At 45.9% G+C, this 24,550-nt stretch overlaps 1 protein-coding gene across 1 annotated transcript in view; it reads right to left on the bottom strand.

The window, feature by feature from the left end:
- The window catches only part of TNFAIP8L3 (TNF alpha induced protein 8 like 3), a 40,105-nt gene extending 20,503 nt beyond the window's left edge, over positions 1–19,602 (bottom strand). The window contains exon 1 of the mRNA XM_054565429.1: positions 19,238–19,602. Coding sequence (XP_054421404.1) covers positions 19,238–19,289 — 52 coding nt within the window. The 5' untranslated portion in view covers positions 19,290–19,602. The remainder of the gene's footprint in view (positions 1–19,237) is intronic.
- Between the last annotated feature and the right edge of the window lie 4,948 nt (positions 19,603–24,550).

Here is a 24,550-nt window from a genome sequence, read left to right as displayed (position 1 = left end):
GAAAGTGGAATAGCAGGAAAGGAACACGTAATATATCACTTATAATTATACTCCTATGTATATTCTGTCGTAATTGTCTTTTTGTTCATGGATTTGGAGACCTGAGACATGAATCAAGCCATGTTTTGGACAGTCACTGGTGCCATGGTCAGTGTCTAGCCCAGTAGAACGACAGTGTTAGGGGATGGTGTACGGACGGGAGACATGCAGGGACATGCAAGGTCTGAGGCTGGGCTCCGAAGCTCTGCTGGGATCCCTGCTCCGAGGGAAACACTCTGAGCTGTGGGGTCCCATTCACATCACTCACAGAGAAGAGCCAGACTGGCCGTGGCGACCTGCCCTCCTGGCAGTCAGTCACCCATGTCTTTCTTTGAGGCTTCCCCATACTTGTCTCCCAATAAAATTATTTATACTTCATGGTGATATAGGACAGTGCCGCCAAAAGGTTTCACGTCAAGTCTCTGAGTATGGTCACTCCAAGATGCTGACAGTGGCTGTCCTGTGGCCATGGAATTGCTCCCCAAATGCAGGGCACTGGAGAGCCGATCCCTGGTTTGTCTCTAGCTGCCGAGGAGGCAGCAGGGCCGGGAGCGGGGAGCTGGCCCCAGCCCACCCCTGCTGCCCGCCAGGGCGCTCAGTGTGTACCGTGGGCCCCAGTCTTCACATTCCAGGTTTCCTGGTTTGTTAAATGAGGGAACTGAACTAGATGATTCTAACTTCTTTTATAGTCTCATTGTAATAGTAACTTCTTCAGAGTCAGAAATTGGGTTTTTAAATCCATAAAAATACCCAGCCCTGGGAATATATGAGATGGGAGCTGACAGACCATCCGCGCACGATTCCCCTGCATGCACACAGCTAGCTCTCTCCCAGGTCTGCAACCATCACGCTTCAGCAGTGGAACGGCTACAGCTTTTCTCTCCCTCTGAAAAACCTGGGGCCCTGACCTTGGAGCCTCCAGCTTTCCTTTTTCATGGCTTCCCTCCAAAATGCCTCCCCCTCCCAGTTTCACTCGTGTGTACTCGTGTGTTCACTGTAAGTTCCCAGGGAAGGGGGCTTGGTCCTGGACCTCCATAACCACTGTGGTCTGCCGGGCACATAGTAGAAGCTCAATAATACATTTAAACCTTCAAAACAACAATGACTGGTCAGCCCAGGAAGTGATGGCATGGGGGACAGGACAGGGTTTCACCCCAAACTCAATAGCAACTGCTCTCACCAAGGTCACCTGGTGGCCTTCAAATTGTCCCTGAGGAGTGTTTGGAAACATGGAAGGACATTTTTGCTCTCACAGGATGTGAGTGGTGGGTTCTTTGGGGATACTAGTGGGTGGGGCCAGGTATGCTAACGACTCTGTAATGCCAGTGGCACCCTGAAGCACACACCTCGGCCCTGGGCTTACCTGACCTCTAGTAGCACGGGACCTCGGTCGGTCTCTGCTCTCCTGACCCCCCCTCCCCGCCCCCCGGTCTCCCTCAGCCTCTCCAGGGCTCCTTTTCCCCTACCCATGCCTGAAGTCTGGATTTTTCCTGGGTTTACTCAGGGCCCTCTTCTCTCTTGCCACGCACTCTCCCCAAGTGAGATGCCACCCCTTGTCCAGGTGCTGGCCCCTTTCTGATGTGTCCCCAGCCCAGGAGTCTCTCCTGAGGGCCGCTCCCATATACATTGCTGCTTACCAGACCTCTCTACCTGGATTCCCACAGGCCCATCACCCTCCACCAGTTTAAAATGTCCCTCATCTCCTTTCTCCAATCCCTGAAGCCTTCCTCCTTGTGTCGTAGTGTAAGTGGCTTGGCTGCCTGCCCAGTGTCCAGGCAAGAATCCCAGGGTCATCCTTGCCTTCTTTCTCTCCCTCACCTCCCACATCTAATGGGGCATCAGACTGTCGATTGAGCTTCCTTAGTATCTTCAAATGAATCTGCCTTTCTCCGCTTCATTGATACCACCTTCGAACAGACCCTCTAAATTTCTTACCCGAATAATACTCTGTCTCCTCACTCATCTCTCTAATCCAGCTCCCATTCTGATTTCCACTGGGCTGACAGCTGGCTTTGGTGATGGTACCCCTCCATCATCAAAGGTCTGGCTTCCCCAAACCGTGAAGACAAAGTCCAGGTTCTTTCTTACAGCATGTGGGGTCACTGAGCTGATGATCTATCTTCCGCTCACCTCTCCAGCTTCACCCTCTACAAACTTTGAACTCCTGACTCCAGGTAACACACAGGTGTCACCTGTACCAGGCCCTTGTCATGCCTGGGTCTCCCTCCCCACCCCCATGCCTTTGCATATTCTGTTCCCCTGTGCGTGGATATCTGTTTCTCTCTCACCACACCCCGCCCCCTAATTTCTATTCAACCTCGGGGCTTCTCTGAAGGACTCTAGACCTCTGAGACTTTTCTCTGCAGGCACCCTTCTCTCTAGTATATTCTCTTTACCAGGTAGAGCAATCATCCATTAGCTGGATGAGTGACTTTATGTCACACCAGTCTGTGAACTCCTTGGGGGCAAGAGTCATGATGTATTCATCCTGGCAACACCAGCCAGGGATTGACACACAGAGAATGTTCACTGCATGAATGAATGGCTATCAGTCTTGACACTTTACAGAAATGCATTCCCACTCAAGTCAGGAACAATAATGACAAGGGCGCTAGCGAGGCCCCGCTGAAGACAGCTGCCCCCATCTAAGGGCCTGAGGTCACCGCAGCTGTGCCTCATCCCCACCTGGGCATGGTCACCAGGACATCACTCATGGGGCTGACCAGTCATTTTTCTTTATTGTTTTAAAAATCTATTTTCAAAATAATATAAGTCCATTGTTTTAAATGTCAAGTCATTCTACAAGGCTTATCACAAAATGCAGCACCCTCTGGCCCACTTCTGACGCTGGCTCTGTAGATGCAAAGGACTGTACACATTTTAGCTATTTCAACCCACAATTACCTTTCTATGCTTAAATTATCCACTGATACTGCTAGTTCCTGAATTTATTAGCTTTTAGCTTCCTATTATAAAAGGTGAGAATTTAACTCTCTTTTCCATTTATTTTTCCTTCCCCTTTCCTATTTGGTTCTATTTTAATATTTGGTTAAATCAAACTTACTATAATTTAAATACCATTCATAGCTGAGTCATGGACGTGCGATCATGTCCATGACTGCATTTCCTTTCATATTCTTTTTGTTTTTCCGGAGCTAAACACTGCCTTGTTTTTGTTTTGGTTAGCTTCCTATCTATTTGTCATTAATCCATTCCCAAAGTTCCTTGCAGAATACAAAGTTCTTCTCAAGAGTTTTAAACTCATTAACCAGTGTACCACTTCAACTTCCTTTCTTGGAGTCTCCTCTGGGAGCGCTCGGTGCCCTGGCTCAAGTGTGTGCGCGCGTCCCTCTGAGCCTTCTCCGAGCTGTCCTCGTGCCCTCCCTCCCTCCTGCATCCCTTCTCTCCTGTGTCCATCTCCTGCTTCTTGGCTCACAGCTCCCTCTTAACTTCTTCCCCATTTCAGTGGGACACTTTGTATATTACAGGTGCCAGCAAACCACCTTAAAGGGCTAATTTAAAACTAGGTTTAAACTCTGACACATGTGAATCTAAAGAATAAGTACTTCTGCGCTACCCCTATTTGATGGACTAGAGGAGAACAGGGTAGAGACAGGGAGGCAGGAAAGAATGTTGAGTCCATGGTGTTTCTTATTTTCAGCGCCAAGACAGACAAGAAATCCTCAATTAAATTTCTAATTCCCTCAGAAATAGAAACACAGTATACTTAACATCATACAACTCCTCAATTATGAGTTTTTTGGGAATGACAGACCAATGTGGGTGGTGGCAGACCAATAACTTCTAAAAGCTAATAATCCTGTTATAACAGAACTTGAAGTGCCCTCTCTTTTCTCTAGTTGGAAAATAAAAATGCAAAAATCAATGTATAAATGCTAATGTGGAAAGTGAAATTCACTCATATTTGGGAAGGGGGTCAGGCAGGTGTGATGTAATATCTCATTGTTGTTTTAATTTGATTTTCTGATGATTAGTGATGATGAACATCTTTTAATGTCTGTATGTCTTCTTTGGAGAAGTGTCTATTCAGGTCATCTGCCCATTTTTTAAATGGACTGGTTTTTGTTTTTGTTTTTGTTTTTTTTTTGGTCTTAAGTTGTATGAGTTTCTTATGTATTTTGGATATTAATCCCATATCAGATGCCTCATTTGTGAATATCCTCCCTAATTCAATAGGCTGTCTTTTTGTTTTGTTGTGCAAAACTTTTTCATTTGATGTAGTCTCATGTGATTTTTCTTGTGTTTCTCTTGCCCAAGGGCAAATACACAAAAAATATTGAGTGATGTCAAAGAGTTTACTGCCTATGTTTTCTCCTAGAAGTTTTATGGTTTCAAGTCTTACATTTAAGTCTTTAATCCATTTTGAGTTTATTTTTGTATACGGTGTAAGAAAGTAATCCAGTTTCATTTCTAAAAAATTTATTGATTTCAGAGAGGGAGAGGAAGGCAGAAGAGACAGAAACGTCGATCTGCTGTCCTTTTATGCATTCATCAGTTGATCCTTGTATGTGCCCTGACCAGGGATGAAGCCCACAACCTTGGCATATCGGGATGACACTCTAATTAACTGAGGTACCTGGCCAATGCCCGATTTCATTCTTTTGCATGTATCTGTCCAGTCTTCCCAACACCATATTGAAGAGTCTGTTTTTACCCCATTTATATCCTTGCCTCCTTTATTGCAGTTTAATTGACCATATAAAGGAGGATTTATTTCTGGGATCTCTATTCTATCTCACTGATCTGTACATCTGTTTTTAATCCCAGTACCATATTGTTTTGTAGCTTTGTAGTATAGTTAGATACCAGAGCATGATACCTCCCTTTTTGTTTTTTCTCAAGATTTCTTTGATTATTTAGGGGTCTTTTGTGGTTCCACATAAATTTTAGGATTAGTTGTTCTAATTCTGATAAAAATGTCTTTGGTATTTTAATAGGAATTGCACTGAATCTGCATATTACTTTAGGTAGTAAGAACATTTTCATAATATTAATTATTCCAATCCATTAACAAGGTATATCCCTCTATTTATTTCTATCTTCTTCAATGTCTTATAATTTTAAAAGTATAGGTCTTTCACCTCTTTAAATTTGTTCCTAGATATTTTATGCTCTTTGATGCAATTGTAAATGGGATTGTTTTCTCAATTTCTCCTTCTTTTCATTTGTTATTGGTGTGTAGTAATGCAATATACTTTTGCATATTGATTCTATATCCCACAACTTCACTGAATTAATTTATTAGTTCTAGTAGATTTTTTCTTTTTGGTGGAGTCTCAGGTTTATTTTTTTTAATATAGTATCATGTCATTTGCAAATAATGAGCTTTACTTCTTCCTTTCCAATTTGGATGCCTTTATTTCTTTTTCTTGTTGCTGTGACTAGGGCCTTCAATACTATGCTGAATAGAAGTGGTGATAGTGGGCATCCTTGTCTTGTTCCTAATCTTAGGGAAAAGGCTTTCAGCTTTTAACCAGTGAGTATGATGTTAGTAGCGGGTCTGTCACATATAGCCTTTATTATGTTGAGATATGTTCCTTCTATATCCACTTTGTTGAGAGTTTTTCTCATAAAAGAATTTTGAATTTTGTCAAATGCTTTTCTGCATCTATTGAGATGATCATATGGTTTTTATCCTTTATTTTGTTAATGTGGTGTATCACATTGACTGACTTATGAATGTTGAACTATCCTTGAATCTCCAGGATGGATCTCTTTTGATCATGGTGTATTATCCTTTTAATGTATTGTTGAATCTTGTTTGCTAATATTTTGTTGAGAACTTTTGCATCTATGTTCATCAAAGATATTAGCCTGTAATTTTCTTTTTTTTGTAATATCTTTACCTGGTTTTAGTATCAGACTAATGCTGGCTTCATAGAATGATTGTGGAAGCATTCCTTCCTCTTCAATTTTTTGTAGTAGTTTAAGAAGGATGTGTGGGTGGGGCAGGGGAGAACAAAGGGAGAAAAACTGGGACAACTGTAATTGAAGAAATAAATAAATAAATAAAACTGAGATTCCTGACTTAAAAAAAAAGAATAGGTGTTAATTCTTTTTTGAATGGTAGAATTCACCTGTGTAGCTGTCTGATCCTGGACTTTTATTTTTTGGGAGTTTTCTTGACTACTGCTTCAATTTCATTGCTAGTAATACATCTGGTTAGATTATGTATTTCCTCCTGCTCAGTCTTGCAAGGTTATATAATTCTAGAAATTTATAAATTTCTTCTAGATTGTCTAATTTGTTGGAATATAATTGTAGTATTCTCCAATAATTATATTTCTGTGGTGTTGGTTGTAACTTCTCTTTCATATATGATTTTATTTGGGTTCTCCTTTTTTCTTGATAAGTTTGGCTAAAGATTTGTCAGTTTTACTTATTTTTGTCAATTATTTATCTTATTTCATTCTTGCTTCCTTCAAGATTCTCTTTTTTAATCATCACCTGAGGATGTTTTTATTACTTTTAGAGAGAGAGGGAAGGGGGAAGGGAGAAATGGAGAGAGATAGGGAGAGGAAAGGAGAGAGAGGAAGGGGGGGGAGAGAGGGACGGGGGGGAGAGAGAGAGAGAGAGAGAAAGAGAGAGAGGCATCAATTGGTTGCCTTCCATACACACCCCAACAGGGGATTGAACCCACAACCTAGGTGTATGCTCTGACCAGCAATCAAACTTGCAACCTTTTTGGTGCATGGGATAGTGCTCCAACCAACTGAGCTACCCAACCAGGACAAGGCTGTTTTTTCCTCTTTAACTTTTGCCATTTTAATTATAATGTCTTGGTGTGAGTCTCTTTGGTCTCATCTTGCTTAGAACTCTATGCTTTTTAGACCTGGATGTCTGTTTCCTTTCCCAGGTTGGCGAAGTTTTCATTATTTCTTTAAATAAAGTTTCTATTTCTTTTTTCTCTTTCTTCTACTTCTGGGATCCCTGTAATGCAAATGTTTGAGTGCTTAATGTTATTCCCAGAGGTCCCTTAAACTATCCTCATTATTTTTTTAAATTCTTTTCTATTTTTACTGTTCTGATTGGTTGATTTCCACTTGTCTGCCAAAGTCTCTGATCTGTTCTTTTGTACTACGTAATCTGCTGCTGATTTTTTGTAATGTGTTTTTCATTTCAGTTATTGTATTCTTCAGGTCTGCTTGGTTCGTTATGATACTTTCTCTTTGTTGAAGTTCTCCTTAAGTTCCTTTACTCGGAAGTTTGGTCAGCATCCTCATGACCATTTCTTTAAATTCTTCATCAGGTGAATTAGTGGTCTCTGTTTCCTTAGGGTTTTCTTTTTTGGGGGGGCGGTTCTTATTTCTTCACTTGAGAGATATTCTTCTCTCTTTTTATTTTGTTTGACTTTCTATATTTGTTTATATGAATTAGACAAAATAGCTCTCTCTCCTAGTTTTGAAAAAGTGGCCTTATGTAGAAGTGGCTTCTGTGTAAGCTGTGTGCCCGGTGATTTTGGCAGGCTGGTAGGAGCCAAGTGGGTACCTTAAGCAACAAGGGCACTAGCCTACTAGGCCAGAGTGACTCTGGTTAGAGAGGTCAGGTGCATGTAGCAATGCCTTGTTGGCCCTGCTTGCTCCCTCTGTTGGGGCCAAAATGGACTCTGGTGTGAGTCTGGGAACTCATTTCAGTAACTTTGCTGGTAGGCTGGAGCACCTGGATTGAGCCCTCATCCACCCTATGGAGGTGGAGGGAGACATAAACGTAAACAATGGTCCTCACCAGCCCCACCAACCCCAAGGAGCTCCCACAGTCCTTGAAGAGTTCCTGCAGTTCCCCAGCCTTCTCTATACAGTCTCTCCCTGGTTTGTTTTACAGACAGTGGCCCCAGTGAGGCAAGACAGTAAGAAGCTAGGAAAATTCCTTGGCAAGTGGAATAGGACAGCAGAGACAGACAGCTGAACAAAATGGCTGAGCAATTTACAGCCAGATACAGAAGGTCACCTCCTTAGAGGTAACATCTAGGCCTCAGTTGCATTTCAGCCCTGGCCCCAGAAAATCAGCAAAACCAGGTGAACGAGGCAAGGGCAAGATGGAAGCAAGGACTAACTGCAATGACTATCGACTCCCTACCCTGGCACTGACTAATCAGTAGAGACCACAACCCTGAAAGGGCACACCTGGAAAACTGATGAATATTCTGCTGAAACCCTCACTGAGACCTCCCCTGAGACTCCCACCTGCAAGAGAGAGATAAAAGCCTCAGGACAACAGACCCAGTGAGTGCTCTCCCTGGGGGAGCAGCTGCGCCATTTCCTTCCCTCTCTTCTTCCCTTTTTCCCCCCCACAGGCATCTTCTAAATTCCAGGGAAGAAACGGGGCAGTGGTACCTTGCCCCAGGCTAATCCCCTGAACCTCTCCCCAAGGCCTCCTTTACTCTGACTTCCCAGTGAGCGAAGGCAGCCCAGCCTGGGCTCTCCTGTTGCTTCTTCTATGCTAAGCCTTTCCTTGTTTTACTGTCCCGGGCTTTAATAAATGTAGCCTCATAGTGAAATCATTCCTACACGAAGTCAAGAACGCACATGCTCGCTGGGCCTAGGCAGACCCACTCAGGGCCAGGTCCCCTGTCCAGTAACACCATGAAGAAATAACTTCTTGTAGGCTCTTTGTGCCAGATGGTTTTGGGAGGCTGCTTGGAGCTAGACATGTGCTTATGGTAAATGTGGAGAAAGCCAGGAGTGTTGGTGAAGCTCCATTATTCCTGCTAGCTCCATCTGTTTGGAGAAAAAAGGCTCTAGGCAACTTAGCTGGGACTGCATCATGGTGATTTGCAGGTAGGCCAAAGTACCCGAATAAATAGAATAGATCTCTATGGAAGTGGAGGGAAGTAAACAATGGTGCTCACAGGCGGCTGGAGAGCTCCCGCAGCTCCCAGAGGGCTCCCTCAGGTCCCAGCCTTCCCTAGTTGTCCCTTTCTCTTGTTAGTTGTCAGAAGCTGTTCATCCAGCCAGCAGATGTCTTGCAGGAGTAATTGCTCTCTCTATACGAGTATGTTGGAGTTGCTCACGGGAAGGGGAGAGCTCCTGTTTTCCTATACTGTCGCCATCTTGGACCTCTTGTCGCTGAATACTTAAACTGTTTGTTTAGGTTGGATATTTAGGTTTGTTTCTGTCCCCCTTCCCTGGGGACAGTTTTAAATAGTGAAAATCCACTACTTAACTTTGTAATTTTGTATTTCTTTCTTCCTGGCTCAGTCTTGAAAGGTTATATACTTCTAGAAATTTATCCATTTTTTATAGACTTGGTAATCTAATATTTCTGAATCTGTTTCTTCATCTGGAAACTGAGAATAAGAATACCTGCTTTATATGTGTTCTGTTTTTGCTATGAGATCATGTGTATAGGATATTTCACTGTTCTTATGATTTCACAATTGTTTTGACTTAGAACGATTTGGTGGCTACTGAGGCCACCAGAAGAGGTAATGGTCCAGCGGTGGAGATGTTGAGTTAAGGCGCCTCCTGAACAGTGAGTAGGAGATGCCCAGAGGTGCTCTGAAATGCAGGATTCTAGCTCAGGAGAGAGGACTGGGCTAGACACAGGTTTGGGAATCTTTAGCTCTGTGCTGTAAGAATAGGTGATCTCTTCCAAATAAAGGTGCATTATCAGACAAAAACAAGGCCGAGTTCAGCTTCATTATTTTCCCTACACAGGGAGGAAAAATAACGAGGGATGCAGGAGGAGCAATTGAGGATGGGTACAGGGAAACCAGGATTATACATGCGAAAAAAAGGAAGTCAACAGGAAAAAAATTTCAAGAAAAGTCAGGTTTAATTCCCATCTGATACTGCTCTGGGCTCTCTAAAAGGTGACTCTTAACTCAGCTCCACCTGCTTTGTGTGAGAATGAATCACTGAAGTACGCAGTTAAATCCAGACGTTAGAGAGGCTAACAGATGAAAAAGTTTCCTTGTTTTCTTACAAAATAAAAAAAATCAATCTAAACAAAGATAAAACATGATTGGAGAACCAGAGGCCAATAAGCCTATTTCTGAAGCTGGTAGCTATTACATTAAACTCAAAGTAAATGAACCTTTGCAATTGTCACTGGGCATCTGTAAAACCTCCCAATACATCTTGGGTATTAAAAAAAATGTAAAAATCTTCTGAGCATTCCATGTAAGCAATTCGTGACTGAGAAAGAGGGATGGGCCAGGCACAAGGGAAGGGCCTCGTGTGGGCCTGTGGTGGTCTGAGCTCCAGGCTGGTGTGCCCAGGAGGGAGACGCCTAGGGAGAGAAAAAGGAGGGGAAAGGAAACAGAGTAGGGGTCCTTTTGACATCACAACGCCCAGAATAACTCTGCTCCTTTTTTTTACATGACATGTTTTGAGAGAAGGATAGAGGAGCCAGAGGATCTGGCTTCCAGTTCTGGTTCTGACACTGCCTGGCAGTGCAGCCAGATGTTTTCAGTGTTCCCAAGTAAACATTTCAGAAACAGGGACTCTGCTTCTCTTGTGACGCCCCACCCCTCCCTAAATAAAGCTCTCTTGCATCTTTTCAAAATTGCTTTTGGTCTACACTCACTCCTTTGGAAAAGCACACCTATTCTTAGGGCTCAATCTGATTTTCTTTTTTGTATTGTTTTCGCATATTCTACCAAGAGTTTGCGTTCTTTTCCTCAGAAAATAACGTTACTGAAAAGTAAGAAGTAAGAGACAGCTCTGGCAACCCAAACCCCAGCTGTCTAGCTCTGAATCTCAGCTTTGAGTTTTGTCTCCCTCTCGAATCCAACTGGTCACCGTGCCCTGGGGATGCTATATCTGAAGTGATTCTAAGAACACCTGCTTTTTTCTATTCCTGCACTTAGGACCCAGCTTATGTGCACTCTGGCAGAGGGAATGTTGGTTTGTCTTCGGCACCTCTCTTGACTCTGCTTTTCAGGTCTTCTAGCCTCTCCATCGGCCAGGTCCCCAACACCCTAGAGCTGCGCGTGGCTGCCAGTCCTCCCAGGGCCTTCTCTCCCCAGCAGCAGCTGTGCTGCTCTCCCCATCTTCCCTCCCAACCACCTCTCGCCAACCCCTGTTCTGGAGCCCGTGCCAGCCATCCTTGCCCATGTGTTATTGGGCTAATGTAGGTAGTATCTACAGCTTAAAACAGGGCCTTCTGGAATTATAATGTCTTAACCAGACTGAAGGAGCCTACTGGTCAGGGTTCTAGCTCCCACGGGAGCTGGTAAGAGACACGAAGAAGTCTGGCGGCATACATAGTCTACCTGGTACAGGAGCACCTTTTTTGGAGTTAAACTGGCTTCATATCCCCTGACAAGCTGCATATCCCTGAGCAAGTTACTTAACCTCTCTGTGCCTCTATTTCCCGTTCTATAAAATGGGGCTATTTACAGTACCTAGCCCAGAAGGCTGGCATAAGGGTTAAATGCCACATAAACAATTAATCCAGTCTCAAACACATTGTGTGGGCATAATTAATATAAAATAATAAGCAAATATTCCAAAGATCACTCTTATTTTACATTCACTACTAGCCCTCTGGGGCTGGACTCTGCCTGGCAAAGGCAATCCTCACGGTTTTTCACCTTGTTTGATATTCGCCACAACTTTTTGAACCTGCTTTTTCTTATCCCGTAACCCCAACCCCAGTCTCTCTCCCTGACTTTCTCCTTGTTACCCTAAAGATACCAAGGAACCAGACTCAAGTGCCGTAGGAAAGAGGCCTGCCTTGCCAACGGCCCCCATCACCTCCCTCCCAAACTCTGCACTGAAATACCAGTGTACCTTCTCAGCATAACCCACGGGCCTCAAATCAGGACTGTGGGGCGTGTGTGCTCACCAGAGCAGCCCTCCACAGAATTTCCTCCTGCACATAAAATCAGATGCCTCTACTGTAAAAAAGAAACTGGGAGTCTCCATAGAGCTATGTATCACGGGAATGCTTCCTTTCAGAGCTCGGACAGCTTTCACAGAAAGCGTGGCTTACTTCTGAGAAGAGAACCTAGAAGCTAGGGGCTGCTCCTGTGGCTTTTCGACAGTGTAAGCCAATACTCGCATGCTGCCAAAGCGTCTCCTTTTCTTTCTGGAGAACTGAGTTACAAAATACTGGTTTCTATTAGGGTGTGTCTAGCACTTTTTGTGCCGCCAAGCCTCCCATTTTTATAGTCTGCACACCAGCAGATTTTCCACGAACAGCTTCAGTTTTATTCCCGGGCAATGATGGTTAGGAAACCTAATATGAACGGGAAGGTTGTTCTAAAGCAATCTCAGAATTTGTGCCATGCGGTTGCCTAAAAAGAGTACTTCAGATGTATTAAAAAATGTATATTTTTGGCATGCCTTAATATATGTGAGGGAAAGGGTATTCACTCTCCTTATGTGTTTTCTTGGATTGGACTATTAGGGGAAACTTGTTTTTTTTAAAAAATTCTTCTCTTTTCTTTATTTTTATACTTGTACAAGATACAGCCCAAACACCCACCTACACAGGCATTTTACATAAAGGGTTGGAAGACAAGTGACTGAAAAATACAACAAAATCATGTATATCGTGTTTTTTTTAGAGATTCACATGTGAATCCAAGTGAGAGCCAATGGTAACACTGGAGGAAAATGAACCAGTTAGAGAAAGTGCTAATGGAAAGTGTGACTATAATTTGGTTTTGCTGACAAATAAAAAAGCAGGTGCCCTATTTTTAAAGAGAGATATAACACAGGAAATAGAGCTTTATATTTACATACTCATACACGTTCTCTCTTCATCTCCAGAAACTTAGATGTTGGCTATAACCACCACCACAGCACCCATTTCGAGCATGACAGCCCTCCTCTCCCAGGTGGCCTACCAAGGGGCCCCCACTGGGCCAGGCGCATCCTCAAGGCCCGTCCCTCCACGAAGCCTTCCCACCAGAATTCCAAACCACCATGTCGCATGCTCCCAATTCTACACTTGTTATCCCTGCTGCCACCCAGTCTTTCAGATTCAGTATTGGACGGGTGGGTGATTTGTCTCCCTAAGAGGGCTGCAAGCCTCGTGAGGGCAGGCCACATCTAATTCCATTTCTGTATGGAATTAGGGTACCAAAGCACCCTGCGCCACTCTGAACCCAAAGCAGATGATCAGCCAATTTCTGTTGGATTACGTAGATTAAAGAGTTGAATACAAAGCAATTAGGTCTAGAGTGGCTAATTCATATGGCAATCTAAATTGCCCCCATGAGGTCTAGATAAAGTTTACAGCTCAACAACTATCCCCTACACACTGCTGGTAGACAAGGCTGGCATCCCTAATGGAACATTGCTGAAGAACTGCGGAGGCCACCTGTGGTGGATGCTGAGATGTACTGCCCAGCTCTCCGCTGGGAATGAAGGCCCAAACACTCCACAAGCTGCTGGGGCTGCTACTTTCAGTCAGACCTCAGCAGAAGGGAAGAGCTTCATCTAAGGTCACATCCCATTCCCTGGGATGGCCTGCATATAATCACTGATCGTTATACCATTATACATAAAGGCCTGGCCCGTCACCCCAACTCAGAACAGTTCTGAAGGGCTATTTCAGCTCAAGTGCAAGGCTCTGCTGGGTCTGCACTGCAGTCCAGGGTCCCTCCCTCCCCTTTTCTTCCCCAAGGATTGATCCTAAGAGCAGTCTCAAATAAACCTGCTGCATGCTAATCTCTACCTCAGAGCCTGCTTCCCAGGGAACCAGCATCCATCCAATCATCCAACCAGAGAGCAACCTACCAGTGTGTTTAGGGCATGTGGGTGGTGTTGGTGGGAGGTGGTACAGGTGAAAAAGACCCAGCCCTTGGCCTTATGGAGCTAACAGTCCAGGACAAGAGATGGGACAAGTACAAGAATAACCATAAAGCACACAACAGGAAATGGTTGGTGTCAAGAGAGAACATATAAACAGAGATGAGGCCAATATATAATCTGAGGCAAGGAGGTCAGGAGTCTTCATGTACTGACTTAGACTGTGGCAATTGGTATATGTGTCCTCTCTCCCCATCTGATCTCAAGCCCTGGAAGGCAGGATGGACTGTGTTCTTATCTCTCTTTGCATCCCCTATACTTTTTTTTTTTTTTAAGATTTATTTTTTTCTAGACAGAGGGAGAAAGAGAGAAACAACAATGTGTGGTTGCCTCTATGCGCCCCCTAGTAGGGACCTGGCCAGCAATCCAGGATTGTTCCCCAACTGGGAATTGAACCGGCGACTCTTTGGTTCACAGACTGGCGCTCAATCCACCGAGCCACACCAGCCGGGGCGCATCCCCTTTACTTTCCAACACAATGTCCCAGACAGTGCAAGAAATCATAAACCAATGAAGCAAAACCAAACACGGAAGGAAAGCTTTGGCAGTTCCATTGGATAGGTTTCCGGCTTGTATCTGGCCTTTTAGGGCAGAATTCTCAAGAGGCTCCTTAAATAAGATGCTCATTTATTTATTATGTCCATAAAAGTCTCGGGAACAGGAAAGCACAAGACAAAGTCCTGACCCTCAAAGCAGCTGCAGCCCACTGTGTGGACAAACAGGTAAAGGCCCCTGAAATTGTCCACAGTCAGGAATGAGACATGGGACTGGGACTAATGGTAAAGTGGCACATCATGCCCAGGAGGTCTCTGCCCTCAGTTGGCCAGTTCATCAACTGTCAACCTGTCAGTTGACAAAGGCTTGGTGGGAGGTGGTACAGGTGAAAAAGACCCAGCCGTTGGCCTTATGCTCCCACTTAGCGCTGAACAGCCTCCTCCAGGAACCTGACAATGAGAATCAACAAACTTCAGGACCTCATCATCCCCCCAAACCAATGCCCTGGCATGATTTACTGCCTACAGGGGAAAAGCACCTTTAAAACAAACATCACTAAGTGCCTGATGGCAAGAGTGGCTGTGAGCCCTTCTCCTGCATTTCCCTCAATATGCCAATTTCCTTCCACTCTCCCTTCCTTCCACTGCTTTTGCACAGCCTGTCACCAGATTTTCTGTTGCTTGCTTCTCTGGAATGGCACGTGTATCCTTCCTCCTCTGCCTCATCTTAGCGCTTAGTGCTAGCACCCCCTCCGATACTGCGGCCACATCCTGGGAGCTGAGGCCCAAGCCTACGTCATCTCCATACTTCATGTTTGTCAAATGTGGCTTCTGCAAACCCAGCTCTCAGTTGGTCACATCGCTACTCAACAGTCAGCTCAGGGGGGTTCTTTCAGCATCAATAGAACCAAGTTATTAAGACCCTCTTATAAGTTGTTCTCCCCACACTCATCTATTTCCCAGTACTCCCTAGTATATGCCCTACACCCCAGGCACCTCCCTATTTATTTGTGCCTCTGCTCAAGTGATGTCTGACTTCTGAAACACCTTTCCTCCTCTTGGCCACCAATCGAACCCTATGCACTTCTTCCCTCTTTGTTCACATGGACCCAGCTTAGCACCTCGGGGATGGAGAGAACAGGAAGGGCAATGTGAGGAGCCTGTTGTTTCCCCACTTCCTTGCTTGCCTTCGAGTTCCCTTACCACATCCTCTCTCCGTGACATGGAAGTGCTTTTCTGCACTACCTATGTGGCCGCAAGGATGCCCCATCAGCTTGGCTGCCCTGGACCAGCCAGCTGTGAGGGAGCTTGTCTGCCTTCAGCTGGGTAGACGATCTTGGTCTTACAAGCCAGAAAGGGAAAAAAAGCTGACACTGCTAATGTTTACTCGCTTGTTGCATCTTTGGAAACACTGCCAAGTTAATACACCAAGCTCTAGGGTTTCTGAGAGCTGGATAGTGGGTTTGCCAAAGGAGAGACTGCCAAGTTGGGTCTCTGGAATGAATCCAGTGTTCCATAAACCCTGCCTCTCTTCTAATCATAGAAAGAACCATAAAATAAGAGAAAGGCAGAGAAGCTGTAGGCAGTAGAATGACATAGAAGCATCATCCTGTGCTTCTTGAAAAACAGAAAATGCAGATTGAGACAAATCTCTTCCCCCTTCACCCTCCTATGGAGGGGGTGCTAGATGAGAGATCTGCACAGTAAGCACTGAGGAGATCTTAGGAAAAGTCTCTTGAAAGGGGTAAAGCGTAGGTGGTCCTCGATTTCCTCACTCCTCTGTCTATTTGTGACCGATGAGACTGGCAAAAATGGAAGAGAGAATGGTGAGTACCTTCTGTACCTCCTTGCTACCTGGAAGGGAAAAATGTGTGTTGGGTGAGGCTTACACTCTCTCCTTCTATGTGAAGTGGGATGAAAGTGGCTAATCTCCAGGTTAGCAGGTGGATTGGGGTTCTCCAGGGTAAGGGGGGTCTCTGCTTTTTACAACTTTGCCAGAGCTGGAGGAAAAGGGTGGTGAAAGCAGTAGATTTAAAAGTTTCAAGCCATTTTCATGCCTTGAGCTGAAGGATGACGAGGGTAAAAAGACATAAATTAAAAATAATCTCCTGCAAACAAACAAGCGAACACATGCACGCACACACACATACTGGAGAAAGAATAAGAGAGTATAAGGGAGAAAATGAAAAACAAATCCCCTTAGACAAATTATATTAATGACAACAATACTAATTGTCTTACACATGTCTATGGTTTACGTTTTACACAGCACTAGGATACATTATTTAGCAGTATTCTTTTAACACCTAATCCAATCAAGTGATAATCAAATTTACCAAATGACTACCAGGATCATTTTCATGTATTGTTTCATGTAATCCTAACTATCTCCTTGTGGTACTATTGTTATCCCCATTTTACAGAGGGGAAAACTGAGGTTTGAACCGATGAAGTTACTTGCCCATTAAGTAGAAATTGAAACCTGGATCTTTCTGATTCCACAATTCATGCTCTTAACCTTAATATGGCCCATCTTAGGGCAGGGCTTTTACACAAGTTCAAGGAGGGCAGGGCACCGAGGAAGAAGAGGCCTTTATATCTCAACTCTCTATGAAGTAGCTACACACAGACATACACACACATACACCCATGCGCGCGCGCACACACACGCATTCCAAGATATCCCACGTGCTCTCCTGTCCTTCTCAGTTACAAACCCATCCAGCTTGCACAGATACAGGTCCAGTTGAATGCCACATTCCTTATAGGGACTAAGGTCAGCCCCTTAGTTCCTATATCTGAAGCTTATATCTGAAGCTGCCACAGAGTCTTCATTTGACAGGATGCAGCCACAGCAAGGTGGTGAATTAGCATCAAGCTTTGAAGCTTTGTCACAAAGAACACTTTAAGACTGAAAATAATGAGTGAGACTGAATGTCATTTAGCAGAATGGCTTGTGACATTCAAATAAATGTTCAACTTGTGGGATTCAAGCACACAGAGAAAGAAGAAATGACTGTAGAAAACAATAAGGCACAAACACATGGTGACAGCTCAGAAGAGCTGGCTGCCCTTTACTTCGTGGGACCCATCTGACTTCGGTGGCAATGTCTACTGTTAGCTGTGCAGGGACCTTCTGACACAGAGCTGAATACATACAGGTGCTCAGTGCTGGGCAGGCTGGAGGAAGAAGCGACGAGACCCTTAAGATCTCCTTCCCTCCCCTTTCACCCAAGTACCAACTCTTCTATAATGTCTCCCCCCTTCTCCTCCTTCCCTCTCTTCTCTAAACCTTCTAGTCCTCCTCCCCTTTCCAATCATCCCCAACGGAGATCTGAGGGTGGGGGCAGGAGAGCCAGTGCCTGGGATTTTGAGAGAGTCAAGTGTCAGTGTCATTGCCCTCCCCCTTTCAGCCCTGAAGATATACTTAGATACACACAAAACACCCCCGTACTTTTAAATGATGTGAGGAGATCCATCAGCCACCTGGGAAATGAAATCTTGGTGTTTCATAGTCACAGAAACATACACGTAGGCAAAGGGCTCATGTTTATTAATTATATCTACACATACCTACACAGAGCAGGTGGCCTTTGCACACAGAAGTCCTCTCACACAGGCATCTTGGTGAAGCCACCTGTCCTTTCCACAGCCTCTTCCCTTCCCACCCACCCACCTGAAAGTGCTGACCACAGCCGCCGGGTGAGAGAGAGGCTGAGGGGTATGATGCAGCGGCAAGGGACGCACTCCCTCTGCCCCTGGCTGCTCCCTAGCCGTGAGATGCGGGGAAGCCACGATACTCACCTGGCTGGCTAGGTGCTGTGAAGACGAAGGTGAATAATACATGTGCAGGCCTTGGTTCCACAGCCTGCTTTTCCTACACCCACTCCTGGACTGAGAGTGCCTCTTGTCTCCTGGTCCTCACCTTGAGGACACTGGGAAGAGTGGGGACTAGTCCGGGACCTCGGGTCTAAACCAGGTGGGTCCCAGCCCTCAGGTCCCAGGTCTTCTGGCCAGGGCTAGCATTCAGGGTCACAAAGGGGGCCGAAAAGGAAGGCACGTGGCGCGCCCGTTCTGGTCCCTGGTGCGCGGACCCCAGGGCGGCTGGCGGCGCCGGCCGGTGGAAGTGGGCAGAGCCCAGCAGTAAGTCGACCCAAGGCTGTGGGCGGCTTCCTCCTGTTGCTCAGTATCAGGGAGAGGCGGGGGAGGACATTCATTTTCTCCTAAGTAAGCATCCACCCATTGTTTCAATAACTATCGATTGTGAAAAAGCCGGCGGCGCCTCTTAAAGGCGAAGCCCGGCCGGGTGCGCCCCGGCTTGTGTGTTCTGGGACCCCGTCCGCGGGGACCTCCTGCGCGCGTGCTGGATAAGCGATGGGCAAAAGCTTCTGCACCGGATCGTCCGGCAGCCTCGGAAACCGCAGCCGCTACCTGTGGTTTTACCCCTGCAAGTTCACCCGCGGGGCTTTTCCTTCCCAGGGCCTCAGTCACATCCTCGCACCGGGTCACCTGGCCCTCCGCGACCACGGCGCCCCGGGTTCGAGGGCGGGCCAGGGCTCGGAAAGTTATTTCAAAAGGCAGATGTTTTGCAACCCTCACCGTAGCTAACAACAGGACTCGGATTTCCCGAACCCTTCCCCACCCCCACCCAGCCCCGGTGACCCGAGCCTAGGAGCCACGTTGCGTGGAGAGCCACACGCAAATGCACCTCAGTCCCCTGCGCGTCCAAGAGCAAAGCAGGAGAAAGCCTGAAAACAAACTCCCAGCGCGGAGCAATCGCCGGTCCCGCCCTGGAAGGCACAGAGCTGCTGGGGATCGGCCTCCCGCCTGCATCTCGGAGAAATACTCGCGATTTCCTGCCTTGTCCTCTCCTCCTCCCGGGCAGAGCCCTCCCCCTGGGCTGCCGCGACCCCTCAGTACCTGCGGCGGTCACCGGCTCGCCCTCGCTTTGCTCGCCGGAATCCGAATCCATGCTGTGGGCTGCTGGCCGGGCGTCCACAGCCGCCCGCCTTTCTGCGGGCGCCCCGGGCCGGCGTCCTGACTCGGGCTGTCCGGCGCACTCCGTACGGGCAGCCGGGAGACGGCAGCCGGGGCGGTGCGGTCTGGGCAGTGCGCGGCGGTCGCAGCCGCCGGCCGGCTCCGCAGAGGCGAGCGCCGCCCGTGCCCCACTCCCCGCGCCCGCCGGCCGGTGCCTGCGCTGGAGCGGAGCGCGGGGCGGAGGGTGGGGCGCGCCGGGAGAGAGCAGGGAAGGGAGAGGGGAGGCGCGAGCAGCGAGGAGCAGAGCGGCCGGCGCCCCGCGGGCCCCAGACTAGGGTTAAATACCCCGGGGGCGGTGCCACTCCTCCTACCCGCGCCGGCCCGGCGCCCGGAGCCCGGGACTTGCGGAGCGCGGCGAGGTCGTGCTCTTTCTCTTGGGGGTGGCCAAGTTTGGAGGATTCTTAGGTGAGACGGTGCCTCTACCCAACTGGGAAAAGGAGGTTCCGAGTGAGAGGACTGCTCTGTTTGAGTGCGGCTCTACCGCTTGGAGACCTCGGGAGAGTCACTCAGCTTCTATTTCCTCTTGGAAAATGGGGAAAGTAATGAGAGTTCCCTTTTGTGAGAAATGTTTTGGGGGAGTACATAAGATAACGCCAGCGAGGGTCCAAGAGCAGGAACTCGTACCCAGAGAGGAAGTAAACAACGCCAGGCAGGTGTGCTAACTCGGGCTGTTCCTCTCCAGGCGTGGGCGGGGCAGGGTGGACCTGCCGCTGCGAAGCCGGTTCCGAGCGCCTTGGCCCCGGTGCACATCAAAGGCAGGGCCCGCCCTGCCAGACTCGAGGGGCAAGCAGTGACTTAAAACCTTTCTCTGTCTTTAACACAGAACGCTAAACTTCCTCAATAACCCCTCCTTCCACTTTCTTAAAAAAGAAAGAAAAAAGTAAATTTATTCAGTAATTAAGGCTAAACCAAGGGATGCAATACACGGAGCAGTAGGGCCTCAGGAGATTCTTCGCTGGTAATTCTTGACTACCCACACAGTCTTATTGCCTCCCTGAATTATCACCTCCGACACCTGCATAACCTCAAGCGGGCTTCTCTGCATAGAAGTGTAGGTAGAGAATACAGGCTAACTTCACTGACCTGTGCAAAATGAAATCTGAAGAGGAAGTCTACTAAAAGCCGCTCCGTATTGAGTGCACTCCTACAATGACCCATTAAAAATTTTAGGTAGAGTCATTTGAAAATGTTTTGTTGGAGGCCAAAAATGATTGCAAGTTGGCAAGTTTATAGAATTCAATCTATATTGTTACCTCCATTTTATAGATGTGGAAACTGAGTCTCAGAGAGAGCAGATAACTTTCCTGTGATTTCAGGCCCAGTAAGTGGGTGAGCAGGGGCTTGAAATCAAGGCTATGTGATGTCCAGACCCGCTCCTAACTGCCAACATATAGTTTCATAAGTGAGTTTGGCTTCTCTGTTAACTGGGGGCCTCTTCCTTTAGGGAGGTATGGGTTTCACAGGGTGCAAATACAGCCCTACTTTTTGCTCTCAGAAAACATTTGCTGGATGGCCAAACGCATGGACTTTGATAAAAGTTGGATGGGTTTCTATGGACTAATGGGAAGAGATGCCCCACCCCCTAAATGTGTGACCTTGGGCAAATGGCTTACCTTCCCTCAGTTTTCTCATGTATTGGCATCTTCTCCTTAGGGTAAGGGAGTAAATGAAATAATGAGCGTGGAAGCTATTACCCAATGCCTGGCACACAGTTAATGTTTGGTAAGTGGAAAGAACATTCATTCTTAGATCTAATGGATCTCATTTAGAAAAACAAAATGTTTAAAATCACATTCTTAAATGAAAAAAAAGTCATGGCAACATTTGGAAAAGTTGATAGTCCAAAAAAACAAAAAAACAAAAAACCCAACACAAAAACAGATAGCTGGGATCATTTAAAAAGTTTGTCATCGTAGCTTTGCAGCCTTAAGGACAAACAACAAAGATAGTGTCAGAGAACAGAGCATGTTGGATTGAAGAGGCGTCCAGCTTCCTCTAAACACCACCAAAACATCTATGCATCACCGCAGTAAAGGAAACAAGGATGCTCACTACTGGAACTTGAGCAACAGTAAGCAAAGTGCCAGGAGCACACATTTACAGCACAGACATGCCCATCAGCCATCAGATCTTTACTGAGCACCTAGTACCTTTCAGCCCAGAGATAAATGGGGGAGGGGAGGCTGCTGGCTCAAATGCTCCTGAAAAGTCTATGAGGTGAGTCTTCAATAAATAACACTTATTTATCTATTTCTATATTCAGTCATAGTGTATTTCTGCAAGGAAGGCAGATATAAAATGAAAAATTGAATGTGGAATTAAACAATGGAGAAGAGAGATCCAAACAAAATAAGGTCTCCATTCCAATTTCCGATGATATGCAATCTGTTGTCATGGGATAGCAAGACAAAAGGAAATGACTGCTGGCATGCATGTGTGTTTAATGAGGAACATTAGTGGAACATACCTTATCTGTCCTCTCCCAGTGTGGAAAAATCTGTATAAGAGAAGGAAGTCCTTAAAATAGTATCCCATGACCATTACCCCCATGAAAACTGAAATCTGTGCTTCAATCTTCTTCATGAACCAATGCTAGCATATTTCTTTAAACAAAGGAAAGAGAGAGAAAACTCTTAGAAAAGAGGAAAGGATTTCCATAGTTCCTCTGTGTATTTTTAGAAGAATGGCATCACTTTGCAGACTTGAGTCTAGAGTCTGAGGGTTATAAACCACTTTCCTCAGTGTTTCCACTACATCTTTTCAGTCTGGCTGCTCTTCAGACACAAGCGTTTCTAACTCTTACTGGTCATTTCTTCAGCTTCAGCTTAACGAAATTGTTGGCTTTTTAAGGAACTTGCCTGTCTGGTTGGGAAAACATATCTATTTGTAAGGTGTCAAGAAACAGATAATAAAATGGATCCATTTTTGCTAACACAATAATACTTCTTTAATCTGAGCCAGTGCTATGACTCATCTGCCTGTCTCCTCTTGTGGGATGGAAAGGGAGCTGTCTGCAAACCTTCGGCAGGCAGCTGGGAGGCGGGAGGGAGGTTCCTCTCACAAGCTAGGGCTGCTGCTCTGCCTTAAAAACCCGCAGGGCTCTGGAACGCTGTCTCTCTGGGCGGCAGTGGCCCTTGGTACTTCAGGGTGGCCAGAACACCCTCCAGGGAGAGGCTGGCCAGGACAACTCCATTTTCAATAACTTGTTTCAAGGTAGATGCTGGCACCTAGGAAGCTTCTGCCAGAGCCGAGGCGGCCTCCATGGGGCTCTAGGCAAGCTGGGCAGCGGGGTCTGAGCTGGCTTGTTCTGGCAGAACAAGGTGCCAGAAGACAGCCTTTAAAGAGTGGGCTTTTCCTATTTCTTTCTGGCTAGAAAAATAAGTTTTATTGCCCCTCCCCCTGCCACCCTATTTCCAAAGCAATTCACATCACTGTAGAAAAATTGGAAAACACCTGAAAATGATAAAAAAGAAAAATTTTAAATCCATTCATAATTCCACCAGTTGCAATGAATGTTACATCTTTTTGAAAAAAAAAAATCCCTCTTTGTGGTATATAGCATTCTGCTTTTATAACTTGCCTTTTCCTTTTAACAATATATTGTAAACATCATTCCATCCACTCTCTGACAAAATGATTTTTAATAGCTGCACAGTATTCTATTGTATGGGTGCACCACAACTTATTTAAACGGTCCTCTTTTGTTGGACATACAGGTTGCTTCCACTTTTCTGTTATAATAGGCAGCATCAGTGAGCATTGTCATATCTAAATTTTGCCCACATCTTTAATCACTGTCTGTGAACATTCAGCAGCCTCATTTGGTCTTGGGAGAAAGAGAAACAACAAAATTGTAGCTAACAAAATATTTGTTGTAAATATCCCAAGACTTTAAGGGTATAAAGAATTTTCGTGGGCGTGATCCCCTCTCGGAGGAGGGTGGGTTATTAGAGTTCATTCTTGCATTTATCAAGCGTTGTTTGAGCTCAGAGGGAGTTCCTATAGGTCGAGGAGAGTGGAAACTTTCCTTCCATATTTTTATTGTGGGCAGTGTGTCTGATGCACATCCCCATCCGAGTCTAAACACCTGTGGGAGGCAGGGGGTGGAAGAGGCTGGCAAATTAGGCATCAGGCTGTTCTCCTAGGTTCTTAGCTTCTGCCTTCATTTACTGCCTACAGGACAGCTTCCCGAGCAGCTAATACAGTTATAGTAACTCTAACGCACTGATTCAGAGGGAGAGGAAAATTGAGAGTAAGGCAGGAGGAAGGGAAAGAGGGAGAGGCAAGAAAACTCTGTGGGCGCAGTCTCTGTTGTGCTCTGGCTCAGCTTCCTATCGGGTTGTTTGGAAGCCTCTTAAACAGCAGGGCCAGGATGAGAGGTTCAGCCCTGCTGGGTGTCTCCCTGATCGCATGCCGCATCTGGTCTTGCTCGTGGCGTTCACTTTGGGGGGCTGCAGGATGTGACTGTGCTGTATTGGCACTGTATGTACACATGGCTCTTATGTGAGCCCCTAGTACCTGTTTTAACTGTGCCCAGTGTCTTCCCATCTTCCTGGATCCTTATACAGCTCTGTGACATGGAAAGTGTTGATATTATTCCTACTGGGGAGAAGAGGGAGTGAAGACCCTTGAGGCTTAAGCAGCCACTAGAGTCCTTAAAGCTTTTGAGTAAGGTAAGAGCGTATCCAAAGACTGGATAGGGGCAATATTGCCCCAGTTTTTAAAAGAAGAAAGGAGTGGATTCCAGGAATAACAATGGCAGCATTTTTGTTACTTTCTAGCAAAAATCTGGAGCAAACATGTTAATAAACATTTATAGAAGAAAATGGTGATCACCAGCAGCCAACATGGGTTCATTATCATGCCCCATTAAAATGACCATGTTAACTTTCTTTAAATAGAGTCATTAGATGAATGAAACAAGATAATTTTATTCAATTTCAATGCAGCAAATATTCATTGAGCACCCTCTGTGTTTCAGGTCCAAAGTGGAGGGAACTGATTGCCACAGATACCATATATTGTAAGTAAAGCACAGGGTTCCCTTGCTGTTGGTTGGATAACCCTACCCAGGAAGCCTTGATTCATGGTTCTTTGTTAATGTGGTCTCTGGTGGAGTGACATAGAGTTCTGTCCTTAGCTCTGGTATATATGTATGTATGTATGTATGTATGTATATGTCTGTGTGTGTATTTA

This window comes from Pteronotus mesoamericanus, unplaced genomic scaffold, assembly GCF_021234165.1.
Source record: "Pteronotus mesoamericanus isolate MK-2021 breed Mesoamerican mustached bat unplaced genomic scaffold, CSHL_Meso_final contig_164, whole genome shotgun sequence".
NCBI classification, from domain to species: domain Eukaryota; kingdom Metazoa; phylum Chordata; class Mammalia; order Chiroptera; family Mormoopidae; genus Pteronotus; species Pteronotus mesoamericanus.
This window is presented reverse-complemented; position numbering and strand designations above follow the sequence as displayed.